The sequence below is a fragment of the Adiantum capillus-veneris genome, chromosome 3, assembly GCF_014529385.1.
Source record: "Adiantum capillus-veneris isolate H3 chromosome 3, ASM1452938v2, whole genome shotgun sequence".
Classification (NCBI taxonomy): Eukaryota; Viridiplantae; Streptophyta; class Polypodiopsida; order Polypodiales; family Pteridaceae; genus Adiantum; species Adiantum capillus-veneris.
In genome coordinates this window covers 25,180,268-25,194,603 of record NC_140933.1, presented here as the reverse complement: position 1 = coordinate 25,194,603, position 14,336 = coordinate 25,180,268, and the positions used below count along the sequence as shown (strand labels likewise).

General features: G+C 44.7%; 1 protein-coding gene across 4 annotated transcripts in view; it reads right to left on the bottom strand.

Annotated features, from left to right (window-relative positions):
• The window catches only part of LOC147460630 (protein SAWADEE HOMEODOMAIN HOMOLOG 2-like), a 61,264-nt gene extending 51,814 nt beyond the window's left edge, over window positions 1-9,450 (bottom strand). Inside the window, exon 1 of one of the 4 annotated variants that reach the window (XM_086508253.1) lies at window positions 9,278-9,450. In XM_086508253.1, the coding sequence (XP_086364379.1) occupies window positions 9,278-9,322 (45 nt within the window). In that variant the 5' untranslated portion in view covers window positions 9,323-9,450. The remainder of the gene's footprint in view (window positions 1-9,277) is intronic. The other 3 variants (XM_086508256.1, XM_086508263.1, XM_086508270.1) reach the window with 3 other exon arrangements.
• Between the last annotated feature and the right edge of the window lie 4,886 nt (window positions 9,451-14,336).

Here is a 14,336-nt window from a genome sequence, read left to right as displayed (position 1 = left end):
AAGTATCTGCAAGTTACCTCGAGGGTAAAGCTTCATAGCCTTTTGCAAGGCTTCATGCAAACCTGCTTCAAACTTGCGCATCTTCTCCGAATCGTCAATCTTCTTGAATGGAGTGACTTTCAAGAGAACGTCCCAAAACCTATCCACATAGCGTGGAACAGTTTCGTTCTCTGACTGTGAAAGTCGATCCCATTCTTTCTTTACCTCTTCCTCATAGTCTGGAGGAAGGAACTGTGCGTAGAACTCCTTCTTGAAAGCGGTCCAATCTTGGGGTTTGCGATCTTCCAGGATAAGGGTTAACCACCAATTGCTGGCGGTGCCTTTCAGGTACAAACTAACATGGCGAAGCTTGGATCTTTCTTTAAAATTCCCTTCAGCAAATGCAACTTCAAATTGGCGGATGAAAGCCAAAGCTTTGTCATTATCACGCCGTCCATTGTAGGTGTCGAATTTCACATCTTTATCTCCCGACTTGAATGTTTTCTGCCTGTGGTGCTTCTTCTTATGGTGCTCCTTCTTTCGATGCTTAGACTCCTTGGGGATAGGAGTCCTTTCCCTTGAATGTACTTCTTGTTGCGACGGATAGTCGAGAAACATGTCTTCCGGAGAAACTATGTCTTCCACATCCTTCATGAAAGAGAACTGAGGGGAATCAGGGGGATCCTACTCTTGAACTTTTGGATTAAACCGCACATGACCATCTGGAGATTTCTTCTGCCTCTCGTGCATGCGGGAAGTTCCAATCAAAGGATCTTTTCTTGGTTGTGGCGCCTTTGGGTTCTGTGGGATTTCTCCCGACCCCATCGGCATTTTCTCCTTCCCTTTTTCAAGAGTATGGAGAATCATTTGGACTTCTGGATGGGAGAGAGCTTTCTGCAACTCTTCCACCTGCTGTTGAAGGAGAGATAACTCTATCTCGCGTCCTCCCATTTCTGCAATCTGCCAAGAGTCGTCAATCCCTTCAGGAAGAGAGAGAGGACCTTGCTCTAATACCACTGTCACAAAAAATACGGAAGCGTAAACTGACGTTTAATTGCACTTCAAATACTCAAGAGAATTAGAGGGAGCGAGAAAACTTGACACTTCATTGGGGACCAGAAGATGGGCTGGTCCCCCCCCATAAAGAGAATATCTTTATTACTAAGGGAGAATCTTTACAAGCACAGGAACGGGGCATACGCCCGTCCTCTATTCTTTCTTCTGTTTTGTTCTGACTACTGACTGAGAAAGTGTTTCCACTTTCTTACTGCTTAGGGGATTTCCCCTCTTCTGCGAGATTGGTTGGAAGCTCTCGAAAAGAGAGTCTATCTTCCGAAACAGCTCATCGGAAGCTCTCACAGAGGAGAGTCCATCTTCCGTTATGTGTTGCCTTCATGCTCATTCATTCATGCATCGAACACAAAAGAGAAACAAGCAAAATGCACACGCACATGCTTGCTGTAATTTTCTGCACATAACCTGAAATTCTTACCTGTGCACACCCCTACGCCGAAACACAGGTCTTCTTCGCGATGGAATCGCGCCAAACTTGATGTAGACTTAGGATAAGGAGAGAGAAGAGAATTTCTATGGCTGATCTGCTGAAAACAGCCCTAATCGAGGTGATTAGGGCTGAAAACAGAGAATTTCAGCAGCCGCACTCTGCTAGGAGAGCGTCTACGGCAGCTTCTCGCGATGAAACTTCACCAGAAGGTGTCTATGACTGTGAGATCCCTTGTTCTTGACAATGGGAGCACAAGGCTACCACATATGTCGCAAGGGGCTGCTCTCAAGCTTCAATGGAGGGCTCCACCGCGTAGAGCACGCTCACATTAGGGGGGGTACTGACGCGCGTATTTTTCTGAGCCTAAAATCTGAGGCTACTGCTTACCCCTTTCTGGAGACCCGATTTCCCAATCACTAGGGCTTTAGGGTAATTTCTGCTAAGGTCCCTCTGAGGTGTTCTAGCCCGCATTTAGGCTCACCTGAGGCCTTAGAACTGCTAGGTCTATTCTGGTGTGCACACAACTAATTAGATAATTCTTTTCTCGTAAATAAATTAATTATTTACAAAGTCTGACTTAGTTACATTCAGTTTGTACCAAATTGTGCAATCATAAGTAGACCACTCTCGCCGACGAGAGTGGGGCCTTCGGAGGAGGGTTTTTCAACGTCTCTGGTGTCGTATCTCTCTTCTCTCTCTATCTCTCAGTCTCATACACATGCACGCACAGTGTCCATTCACTTTGTTTGTGTCATAGCATTCTCTCATTAAGATCGGAAGGCTCTCCCTTCCATAAGAACAAAAGGAACCTTGAGCACAGCTCGGAGCACTCATCTTGAGCAAAGCGCAAACATTCATTCCGCTGCACCTTACATTGGTATCAAAGCTTTGACAGTGTTCTGTATCACTCAAGGAAAGAATCACAAGAATTTTTTTGCTTGTTGCGGTCGCACGAACCCAAGTTCGCTTGGGCGTGTCAATTCCTAATCGTGTTTTTGAAGAGTGACAGGCATCCCAGGAAAGAAGGGCTTGTCCAGCCTCCCCTTGTGCCTCTTTTCACTCATTGTAAGCAGACCGTGCACTTAGCGGCCGGCCAATCGACATGAGGTGGGAAAAAGCAACCTTGGTGTGAGCGCAAGGCCGCCAAGGGGTGCGCCCGCGGAAAAGTGAAGAGAAGATCCTTCTCAGACACAGTTTGCAAGCGAAAGAAAACCTCACGAAGAACCTCAAGACCCTCAAGAACCCAAGACCCACAAGAACCCAAGTTCCTCGTGAACTTAAGAACCAAAGATCATAGTGCATGGTCCTCACCTGAAGCGGAATGGATACTTCGCATACAGGTGATGAACATGAGAGAGGCGAAGAAGAATTTTCCCCACCAGAAGCTTTTTCCGACCCTCCCCCTTCCCCATCTACGCCAAGGATTACACTAACTCCTATGGAGGAGTTGAAGCAGTTGTTTATGGAAAGAAAGTTGGAACGCGAAGAAAGAAAAGCAGAAAGAAAGGCCTACAAAGAAAGCATGGCAGCCATAGATTGTGACTACGAATAAAGCGTGGCAGCCATAGAGCGTAAGTACGACTTGGAAGCCAAAGAAAGTCAAGCCAAATTGGATCGCGAGAACAAAGAAAGAGAAGCAGAATTTGATCGTGAGAACAAAGCAAGACAAGCAGAATTTGATCGCGAGAACAAAGCAAGACAAGAACAGAGCGATCAACACATGAAAGAGTTCTTGCAACTCTTTTCTATTGTGCAGGCGCAGTTTGCACAGAATCAGAAAAAGGAGACTCTCTCAATCTCTTCTTCTCCCAAGCATGACACACATGATTTGCATGACGATGATTTGAATGACAATGATAAGCATGATGATTTGAATGACAATGATAAGCATGATGATTTGGATGATAATGATGAGCATGATGATTTGCATGATCAAGATGTGATTTCTCACGAGCATGATGATTTGCATGAAGATGATGTGATTGTTCACAAGGATGATGTGTTAGTTGATACTTTCTCCAGTGAAGCTAACCTCATTGCAGATTCGATCAATCACAAAGAACCGATCTTGGCTCTCGAGCCTAGGTCCAAAGAACCCTCACAGAAAGTATTATGTGTTCGCATGATTAGTACACATGCATTGTACGAGTGTTTCATTCGTGATCGTTTCCTATATTTTCGTTAGCATCTTTGTGTGATCCCTTTTCCTAGGCATGACATATTGTATGTTGAGCACGTTTCACTCATGAATGAGCATGGATGTATGCGGATTTTTCATGAAAAGCTGAAAAGTATGCATTCAAGGAAGTCACATTCCATGTCTCTTCCTTGGCACGACACAGTTGTAGCAAGAGCACATGACAGTATGAGCACCAAGCATAGGCATTTCCGTTGTGAATTGCCACAGTTGATTGCTTCAAATCAGAAGAGAAAGATTCGATCTCATTGTTTACGTGTGTGTGGTGAACGGTTTGGCACTCTGTCTCTTTGTTCATCTACATTGCATGCACAGTCTATTAGGATGACATGATTTTTCCACTCACTTTACATGGAATAGGTATGTTCATGGTTTTGTGTTGGAAATGGTTTCAGGAATTTTCAGCCATGGAGATTCTTGAAGAAGAAAGAAGCATGACTCTCGACGAAGTTGAAGCATTGACGGAGCCACAGAAGACTTTGTCGCTTTCGGCGCGGCCCAAAGAAGCAAGCATTGCAGACCTTTATGAAGTTCAAGTACCGCACGACCCACACATCAAAGTGGGCCGGCGAAGAGTCCCTTCTAGGATTCTGGATGCTATTGACGATCTCCCTCGACGCCATACAGTTCGGTACCAGTACCTCGCTTTGAAAAGGAGGGGATGTCAAGTGACACATCCAACCCTATGTGTCCGTGGACAAGCTACAGCATGATCAGGGTTCAGTCAATCCAGTTAGTCTAGATTAGAAGTGATCTGGCACTTTTGTGAGTCTATTCGTAGACCGTGCATGCCCAATCACTTAGTGTAGATACATATCCTCTGGTTGCACACAGCATGATCATAAGCATTCCCATCAGAAACCTTCAGGGGAATTTTCCAATGCATTTAGCCTATTTTACCTATTTTTGACATTTTTCACTTCTTATTTCTAAGTGACTTTTGTTGGAAAGTAGGTAGGGCAAATTGAGTAAGTTTGTATATAAGCAAACCTAGGCTAGCACTAAATGGCAAAAGAGGCAACAGGAGTCAAGCTCAGCAGACAACTTCTCAAGCAAGACCTTGGCGGTTCTCCCCTCCAAGCAAGACTCAGCCCTAGCGTTTTTCCTCATCGCCAGCCCCTTTTCCCTTTGGCGCTTTTCATCAGACACAAGACCGCATTGCCCCCTTGCCCTAGCGTTTTGCATCAGCAAACCACCGCCAGCAGAAGCTTCAACAACCCTAGCGTTTTTCCCAGCACCTAGCGTTTGCTGCAGTGGCGTTTTTGACAGATTTCAGCATGGCGATTTTCAGCAAACACAACCTCAGCAACGCAGCGTTTTCAGCAATAAAGCACCTGCATATTCAGCCCTAAGGAGTAGCAGATTCAGCAATAGAAAGACCATCAGATTCAGCCCCAAGAAACCTCAGTTTTCAGCCTAAGACCTACAGATTTTCAGCGACAAAGATCATCAGAAAACATCCCCAAAATCAGCGTTTTTGGACTTGCCACAGATTACAACCCATAGCGTTTTTGGACAGCAGATCAAAGATTGCAGATTTCAGCCCTTAGGTCAGTGTGGTCATCCCCGTCGTCATCGCCGACATAGCCTAAACTTGCATCAGTCCCATGCATTCAGTTTGTACCAGATTGTGCAATCATAAGTAGACCACTCTCGCCGACGAGAGTGGGGCCTTCGGAGGAGGGTTTTTCAACGTCTCTGGTGTCGTATCTCTCTTCTCTCTCTATCTCTCAATCTCATGCACTTGCACGCACAGTGTCCATTCACTTTGTTTGTGATCATAGCATTCTCTCATTAAGAACGGAAGGCTCTCCCTTCCATAAGAACAAAAGGAACCTTGAGCATAGTTCGAAGCACTCATCTTGAGCAAAGCGCAAACATTCATTCCGCTGCACCTTACAGAGAGCGAGAGAGAGAAGAATACGACACCAGACGGTTCTCAAACCCTCCCCCAAGGGCCCCCTTCTCTATGGCGAGAGAGGTCTATGCTATAGATTGCATAAATCTGGTACAATGGTCTAGATGTAATGGACTTGCCGACGATGTTGACCACAATGATAATGACAACGAGGACGGGCTGAAAGCTGAAAACACTAGGGCTGAAATGCTGAAATCTTCAAACTTTTGACTTTCTATTGATCTCTGACACTATGTCGGCAAGGACGGCGAGGACGACGACGCGACGACGATGCGCTGAAAACGTAGATGCTGAAATCTGAAACAGCACGCTGAAACTGAAAACACTGGCTGACTCGACGATACGACGAGGATCTGCTACCGGTAGGTGAGATCTAAGGCCCAAATCTGTTGTGGCTAAGTGCCGAAAACTGAAAACGTTGATGTGTTGGGACTGATCTGACGCTGGAATCTGCAAAGCTAGGCTAGGTCTGCAAACTGAAAAACGCCAACCTGGATCTGCTGTTGATGAAAACACCAGGCTGAATCTGCTGCTGAAAATGCTAGGGAAGGGAATCCCGAAACGCTCTCTGCTTCTGTTGGCTGAAAACGCTAGGGCCTTCTGTTGGTCTTGCTAAGGAGAGGACACTGCAAGTTGCTAGAACTTCTTCTGCCTCTTCTACCAAAAAGTGATAGCGCTAGGTTTCTTTTATAGAGCCTTAGCAAATTGCCCTACTCACTTTTCCCACAAAAGTCACTTATTAAATAATAATTGAAAAATGTGTATTTTGGGAAAAAGGGTTCTATGCTCTGTAAAATGCTCATGATGGGTACTGAATGTCATGCTGATGATCATGTTGTGTACAACCAGAGGATATGCAACTAATCTACATGCATGGACATGCACGGCCTGCTCACAGGCTCACAAAGGTGCCAGAACACTTCCTAAGCTAACCTGAACCCTAGACCTGAGATAGCTTGTCCGCATGCACATAGGGTTAGATGTGCACATGACACGTTCCACTACATGTCACTTTGCAGCCTTTGCGAATGCGCCGAATAGCTCACATTACTTCATTGATTTTGCTCTCCTTTACCATAAACCCTCCCCCTTCATTCCTCTTAAGAGGCATGTTTGACGTCCCTTCACCTGTAAAACTTATCTTCCTTGGTAATGTTACAGGCTTGGACACTCCAAGCGAGAAATCAATGGCAACACACGAACAGAAACTTCAAAATCACTGAACTTTAAGAGAGAGAGAGAGACAGTCGACACGGCACGGCAGCGTTCCGCGCCCAGAAGCATTGACCCCAAAGACTTGCGTCCCTTTCGGTATATCTTTATTATTGATCACAACAAGGTACAACTCTCGAGGGTCCTCTGCTCTCAGACTCTATGTGAAGATGCTCTGCAGAGTAAGGCCCCATGGGCTCTTATAAACAATACAAGGGATGCCCAAAAGCATCATGTTCAAAAGCACTGACAAAAGCACTAAATCCAAAAGCATATGGTCCCAAAGGTTAGCACAAATCGCGGAATTCCGTACAGCCTTGCAATGTCTGCATCCGTACGATCTACCATGTCAACATGTCAGCACGATTTATGAAAATCTCTTTCAGCTATCTTTTAGGGTTTCGGGCCCACGGCTGGTGCTCGTAATGTCTTCAAGTTTATCAATTCACTTTCTCTTGTCCACTCAGCCATTTCTCTTCCAGTTAGGGATGCCACGTCATCACTTTGTGACTCTTGAAAGAATTGTAATCGCCCTCTGCAAAAACAGCCAAGGACGGAAACTTTCTTCAGTAGACACTGACTCTATGTACTCATGCACCAGACTCCACCAATCCAGCATGTCTACAAAGATGTCAATCACTGATCAATTATTATTTTGTCGAGGGTCTCAGATACAAATCCTAATCATTGTAACCATTTAGCAATCATATCCAAACCACATTGACCTTTTTACGGATGTCTTGATTTACTAAATCTTATTACTATTAGATTCATATTCTTTCACATTTCAATCAAGCAAACCATGCCCATGACCATCCCCACAAGACAGTACATCTACATAGCATGCAATTCACAAAATCACACTTAGTTCACACTGAATACTTGTGTTTTAATCATTCAATCCAACCATCTCATTCCGTCGAGAACTCTTGATGCACCTAGATCATTGTGCAGCTATCTCATCCTTCCCGATGCACTCACAACAGTATCCAATCATCTCATCTAGATAGACATCTTGATACACTAGAATTTCATTCACTTAGTCGAGATGCACTAAGTTTAAATCATTCATCATATGAATTGCTACACACATTTTATCTTTCTCTACATGTCTCTAACAATACACACATGAAAGAGCACATGTCACAAATTGCTGACGTGTCAAGCCACTAAAGAATGGAGCCAACTTGCAGATCTCAGTTGAGGAGCCTAAACCCTAAGAAGAAGCAGAAGACGCAAAAGATGTTTTACCAACTTATGAAGTCTTGCCAAGTGTCCTAGTTTTTTAAAGAAGAGTTCCCACCAAGTTTCGACCAATGGAATAGATCCCGGCCGAGGGACCTAAAACCTAGAAGAAGAAGAAACAAAAGGAATCCTCGACCAACTCACAGATCATCGGCCGAGGGGCCTAAAAACCCTAAAAGTTAAAGAAAACTTATTTAAAGCGCCCGAAATTGGCCGAAACAAAGTCAGAAAAGTTTATAACCTCAAAATATGATAGTGTGACACATATACAGACATCCCGGATTTCACGACGGATTTTTAGGAAAATCCCAAAATTTTATAAAAGTGTTTTTTTGGGGTCAGCTTTTCATATTTGATGCTTTTAGGCTTTGGACCTTTAAATATGAGCCCTGGGGGCCCTCTGTCGCACTCTTCAGTGCGCAGATTGCAGAGGAGGTTCTCCCAGGTTGTTGTACTTTGCGAATCAACGATAATAAAGAAATACTGAAAGGGGCGTCAACGTTTGGGGCCAGTGCTCTCTAGGGGTAGAACTCCACCAATCCTCGTCTCGTGTCGTGAATCTCTTTCAGTTCAGTTGTTATTGAAGTACTAAAAGTCTGTTCAGTCTATTCTTTTCCGTTGGCATGTGGTGCCCGTCTCCGTGACTAAGTTACTTATCTCGGTTGTATCATCTTTGGAGACAGTAGATGTACAAGTCGCCCTCAAAGGGTTTAGGATGCTCCCTGCACATCACGAGAATGGAGTCTTGAACAGCTCACTAGTGGAGTCAAAAAGACCCGCAACTGAAAGATAGGTGTAGGGCAGCATATATACTAGCCCTAGGGACTCGGAGTCGTACCCCTAAGCCCTCAAGAGATGCAACAATAGAGGCTTCTCCTCCTACTCGCATCCACGTGAACCATTAAAAAAAGGGCAGCCAAAGTGACAACCGTGCGAAGTGAAGGAAGCAACTAGCCATACATCATGTTAGACAGCAATAAAAAGAACCAATGGAGGTGCGTCCTAAACGTCCTTAAATTGAAACAACCACCTAGCAGAGCTTCCAGGCTGCTAGCTTCCCGAAGGACCATTCATCTATGTTCTCATGACACAGAAACGCAGATTCTTTCGCATTTCAAATAACACATTGGTGCTTCTGAGAGGGAAAAAAAGGCAGACCGAGACTCTTGCAACTTTCCGAAACAGAGAACTGCAAGGTTGATAATCTGTTGGGGGTACTAACCTCGTTGGGCAGGAAGCGGAACGTTTGCACTGAAGGTCGCCCCATGGCTAGTGGTACTTCACCTTAACACCTCTCTCTCTCTCTCTCTCTCTCTCTCTCTCTCTCTGCATGAGGTTCGTTCGTAATCTTTCTTGAGTTTTAATTAAAGGAGCACCTGAGCACTATCTAACATTTACGATCAGAAGATGTGTAACGCCGTTGGATTTCTCCAACAAGGACAAATTTAGTAAACTAGTCTTGTTTGGTGGGCCTCGCTCTGTAACATCTATAGAATATAGCTTAGCATTTCCATTTCCAAATTGACATTTAACGTCGCACATTGAATGGAACAAAAGGATACTAATTTGGCAATGGCGGCATTGCGTGGAAGGCATCTATACATTTGGAAGATACTGTCGTTTTTTGTGACAGGAGACATAGTTTAGTGCGTAAATCAATAGAGATTTTAGGAGTAATTGTAGAGCTGTTATTATTATTATTCTAATGGGAAGATACAAAATTGTTTTAAAAATGAAATAATAGAGATTGATATGAGTATTTTAATAATGAAACCAATCTACTTGACGTGAATTTTACAAATGGATTATGGATACAATAACTGAGAAAAGAGAGAAAAACTGTTATTATGTTTTTTAATTATGGGAGCATACAAAGTTGTTTTGAAAATGAAATAATAGAGATTGATATGAAGATTTTAATAATGAACCAATCTACTTGATGTGAATTTTTCAAATGGGTTATGGGCACAATAATTGAGGAGTAAAGCATCAATGGACTACAAATTGAAATGAAGTGCTTTACTGACCTGAAATGTTGTACATATGTTTTTGGACTGTCCAAGCTACACGCTGATCTTTGACTCAAGCTACAAAAAAGGAATGTGAATAGTTAAACATTTTATCTTGCAATGAAGTGCTAAAAATTGAAGATGTTAAGTATACAGTGCATGTCATGCAGAAGTGCCATACAAAAGTATGGTGGAGAGTTGGCACTGTGGTCTCTCCAAAAATTATAGAAACGGAAGCCATGCCCTGCCTCATAGCGTTTATGTGTTGCGCCAAGCAATGGAGATAATGAACCTTGCAGTGTAGTCCAGTTGGAGGTACGCTTGTGCAATCGAAACGTCCAGTGTTTTGAGTATATGATCTCCCTGCCAGACACAAAATACGCATCAGGATAAATATAGGGCATGTAGCATATTGATTAAGCTTAAAGAGAAATAGATCTAATTTTATTGCATGCTCAATAGTTGAGTCTGATAAGAACGTTGCCAAAGAGAAACTCGAAAAAAAAACATTGATGAAAAACCGCTAGCATTGAAGAGCGCTTTCAATGTTTCACTTGTTTTTGTCAACCCATCAATCTGTCGAGCTAGCATACTCGCCAATCATCCATAAATTTGTATATCTCAAGCTTGCCTTCAGATGGAACCCTAATGAACAACAACAGCACAACCATGACGTTGAGGATGCCATCACGATCTTCCAACAAATAACCCACGCCTATGAAATCCTATTTGATCCGGTCGAGTGTTTCTCTCACGACCTACCCCCGACAACCAACCATAGAGCTCTCTCATATCTGGCCTCTGCCCTGCGACCCATCATGTGCAGCATCGCCGCACCGCTAATCCTTCAGTACGCTCAATAGGTGGAGCCTATGCCGCCTACGAGGTCTATTTCATTGTGTCATCGGGGATGAAACTGAGACTGGGCTGTGGTTTCCCATCGTTGAAAGCATCAACGTGCCAAAGCAACAATAATTAGGAACTTCAATGAAAGATGTCTTCACCTACATCTGCTCGAAGGTTCCGTCTCTGCGGGTGCGTAGCTTGGTGATGGAGATGATTGCAGATGAGGAGCCTATGCTCCTCCATCGAAGTTCATCTCTTGATGTGGGGCACAGGTACATGGTCAGTTTGATGATGGCTCAGCACCACCACTGCCATCTGGAGCACGAACCTTCGTTGTTGGTCACTCCATGAATCTTGCACTGCACTACTACATTCCCCCAGTTGTGGACGGTCTAATAAGAGACCTTAAGCACAAAAAATATTGTTTTGTTGTTGGGTTCTCAAAAACAGAGCCAACAACGAGGCCAAGTTTGAGAAAGTTAAAAGTGAGCTCACAACTGTGGTTTCTTGCAATGAAGCCTTTGTGGGTTCTTAAAAAGGCTGCAGAGGGAGTTCACTCAAGAGGGCGACGAGTTGGCTAGTAAAGCTGATGATGCTACAAAAGCTAAGCCTCATGCTCGTCAAATTAGTCCTAAAGTTTTGTGGGATGCTTGTTTGAGTGGAAAAAGGAAAAACACTAGAACGCAATGGTGTGTGTGAGGGCAGGAGGCACTTCAAGTACGATCGTTGTCACACAAGCAGCATGGTCACCTCGCCCGCATCCGAAGCGCACATAGCTATGGCCCACATTCTCCAACGCGTCAACGACGTAAACAAGTGTTTTTTTGATGCTATCTCTATATAAACGGCACTGTGCATCCAATCAAGCTCCTCTGCCTAGTGAGATAACCTCCTTGCCAAACACACGGTTCTCAAGCTCCTCTCCTATCAACATTATCTCCCTGCTTTAGTGTGCAACCATCCTTCCTGCAGCAAATACGAGGCCTCTCTCTCTCTCTCTCTCTCTCTCTCTCTCTCTCTCTCTCTCTCTCTCTTCGATGGTCACCTTGCACTGTGCTCGATAGCCACTCTCTCTCACACACACTTCTCAAATCTCCGATGGCCATCCTGCACCATGCTCCGATAGCCACTCTACACCATGCGTTGATCGGCAGTTGTTCGTCTTGTAGTGCCATGCTCCCCCACCCTGCAGCATGCCCTCATCGATAGCGTCCTGCAACAACTGCCATGCTCCATAGCTATGGCACCAACCACTTTTCATCTGCAGTCTAGGAACCTGGGGGCCCGCTATAACCAGGCAAAAAATTGCTCTCATGTTTACCAAAAAGTTCATGAGCGCTCGCACAGGTGCCGCGCTCTGTACAAGAAGAAGTGAGTTGTTGTGGAGAAGCGACTTGAGCCTTTTGCCCACCATAGATGGAAGGGGTAGCTATCCGAGATGGTTGTTTTGGCCATCAGCACCAACAACAAATGCAAAGAGAGGGCATCTGCAATCACCTACGCTTTTATCTTGAAGGCATGTGGCATTGAGCTCCCGATACAATGACCTACCACTTTTCTGTTTTATTTAACGCTGCAAAGGAGGCACTCAAAAGCTACTATGTGATTGACAAGGCTCGCACTCTCTCTCTCTCTCTCTCTCTCTCTCTCTCTCTCTCTCTCTCTCTCTCTCTCAAAGAGTACATAAAGTCAAACCTGTTGCGTATGGGAACGTGCAAACTGCTTGTCAGTGCAATTCAACAAAGCAACAACGGCAAGCTTCGAACTGCTTATGTTGAACCAGCGATGCCTGTCGATCTGCTTTTGAGCGCAATTGAGAAAAGCAGCGACCTCGAGCTTTATTCGATTCAGCTAGTAGAGCTTTTATGGCAGCGCAATGTTTTTTTTAAAGAGCTTTTGACGGGAGTGCATCGTTATTTTTAGTTTTTATTTAGTTTAAATCTAATGCCACTTGGTGGCTTGTACGTTCACATGCTGGAAAGAGGACCTTGGGCTCACCAAGTAACTAGGACATGGGAGAGTGGATGCGCGAGTTTATATATCAATTTTATGTTTGCCTTTGAAATCATGTGATGCGCCATCAACCTTGTAAGGCGGGAGTTCCTGGTTCAAAACGATTGGGTGCAGTTGGGGTAAAGGCCTCTGTGCCTTGTTTGGTCATCGAGGCTATAGACGCTCGTTCACTTACCATCACCTTATTCTTACATAATTCCAAGAATAAGGAGCTTCTCGCTTTGAGACTGACTCCACCCCCACACCTTGCACTCCTACTCCTTCTTCCCCTTCTTGCATACCGCATCGTACACACATTCCGCATTGCACGACACTCTTCGATTGATATCAGAGCCACAACGACGATCGTCACGTGTGCGACGGCTTCCCGACGATCGCATGGGAGTGACGGAGCTCGACTACGGAAGTTTGAGCTTGGCGGCGGTAGATTTGACGCAGTGGAGTCGGATTGGACGAAATCCGGGTGGATCTTGGAGCTCTTGACGCATGCAGGCCCCCTTGGAGAAGAGGGAATCTTGAGAGAATTGAAGACTTGAAAGGTCAGGAAACTTTGTAACAGAGCCTGTAAGCTTGAATGCTTGGGGATCTACAGGGGAAATTGAGTTATGCAGAGCCTGTGAGCTTGAATCAAGCAAAGCTTGAGCATCAAAGCAAGAAACCCATTGTCAACATGTCGAGAGAAGCATGCAGGTGAGCATCTTGGAGCTCATGGACTGAAGCTTATGGAAAAATAGCAAGCTCTGAAAAGAGCAAGAGTCGAGGACTTTGGAAATTCGAAGTCTAAGTTCGGCAACCTACTACATCACGACGTTTATGTCATGCTTCTTCATCACGATGGATAGCATGGCATTGATGGGGGTAGTGCTGCTCTGTTACAGTAGAAGCTACAAATTTGAAGGCATTTTAGAGAATCGAAGGTAGAGCGGGCAGCCATAGCAGCAAATTGAGCAAAATCAACGAGCTCAAAACTAAGCAAAACTGAAAATTAACACTACAAGCAAGCAGAGCAGGGAAGCTTGGAATCTTGAAGGAGGCATCAAGCAAGGCTTGGGAATTGAAGGGGATCAAAGAAAAAATTGATTGTGTGTGTGTGCTTTTGTGTGTACACACACACACACACACACACACACACACACACACACACATACAATCGGGCTGCAAACCAAAATCGAGCAGAGCTTGAGGATTTGGAATTGCCTAGCATTGACAATTGTGCCTGTTGAAGGAGCGTTGGAAGAGCTTGGCACTACTACAGAGTGGGAGAGAGAAGAACAGAGAAGTTGCAGGCAATGTTATTTTTTTTAAAGATGCGTGTGTAAGGGTGTGGTCCCCCCCCCCCCCCCCCCCCCCCCCCCCCAACACACACACACACATAGCTTCAGCTCTTGAATTGGGCAACATTGCAATAACTAG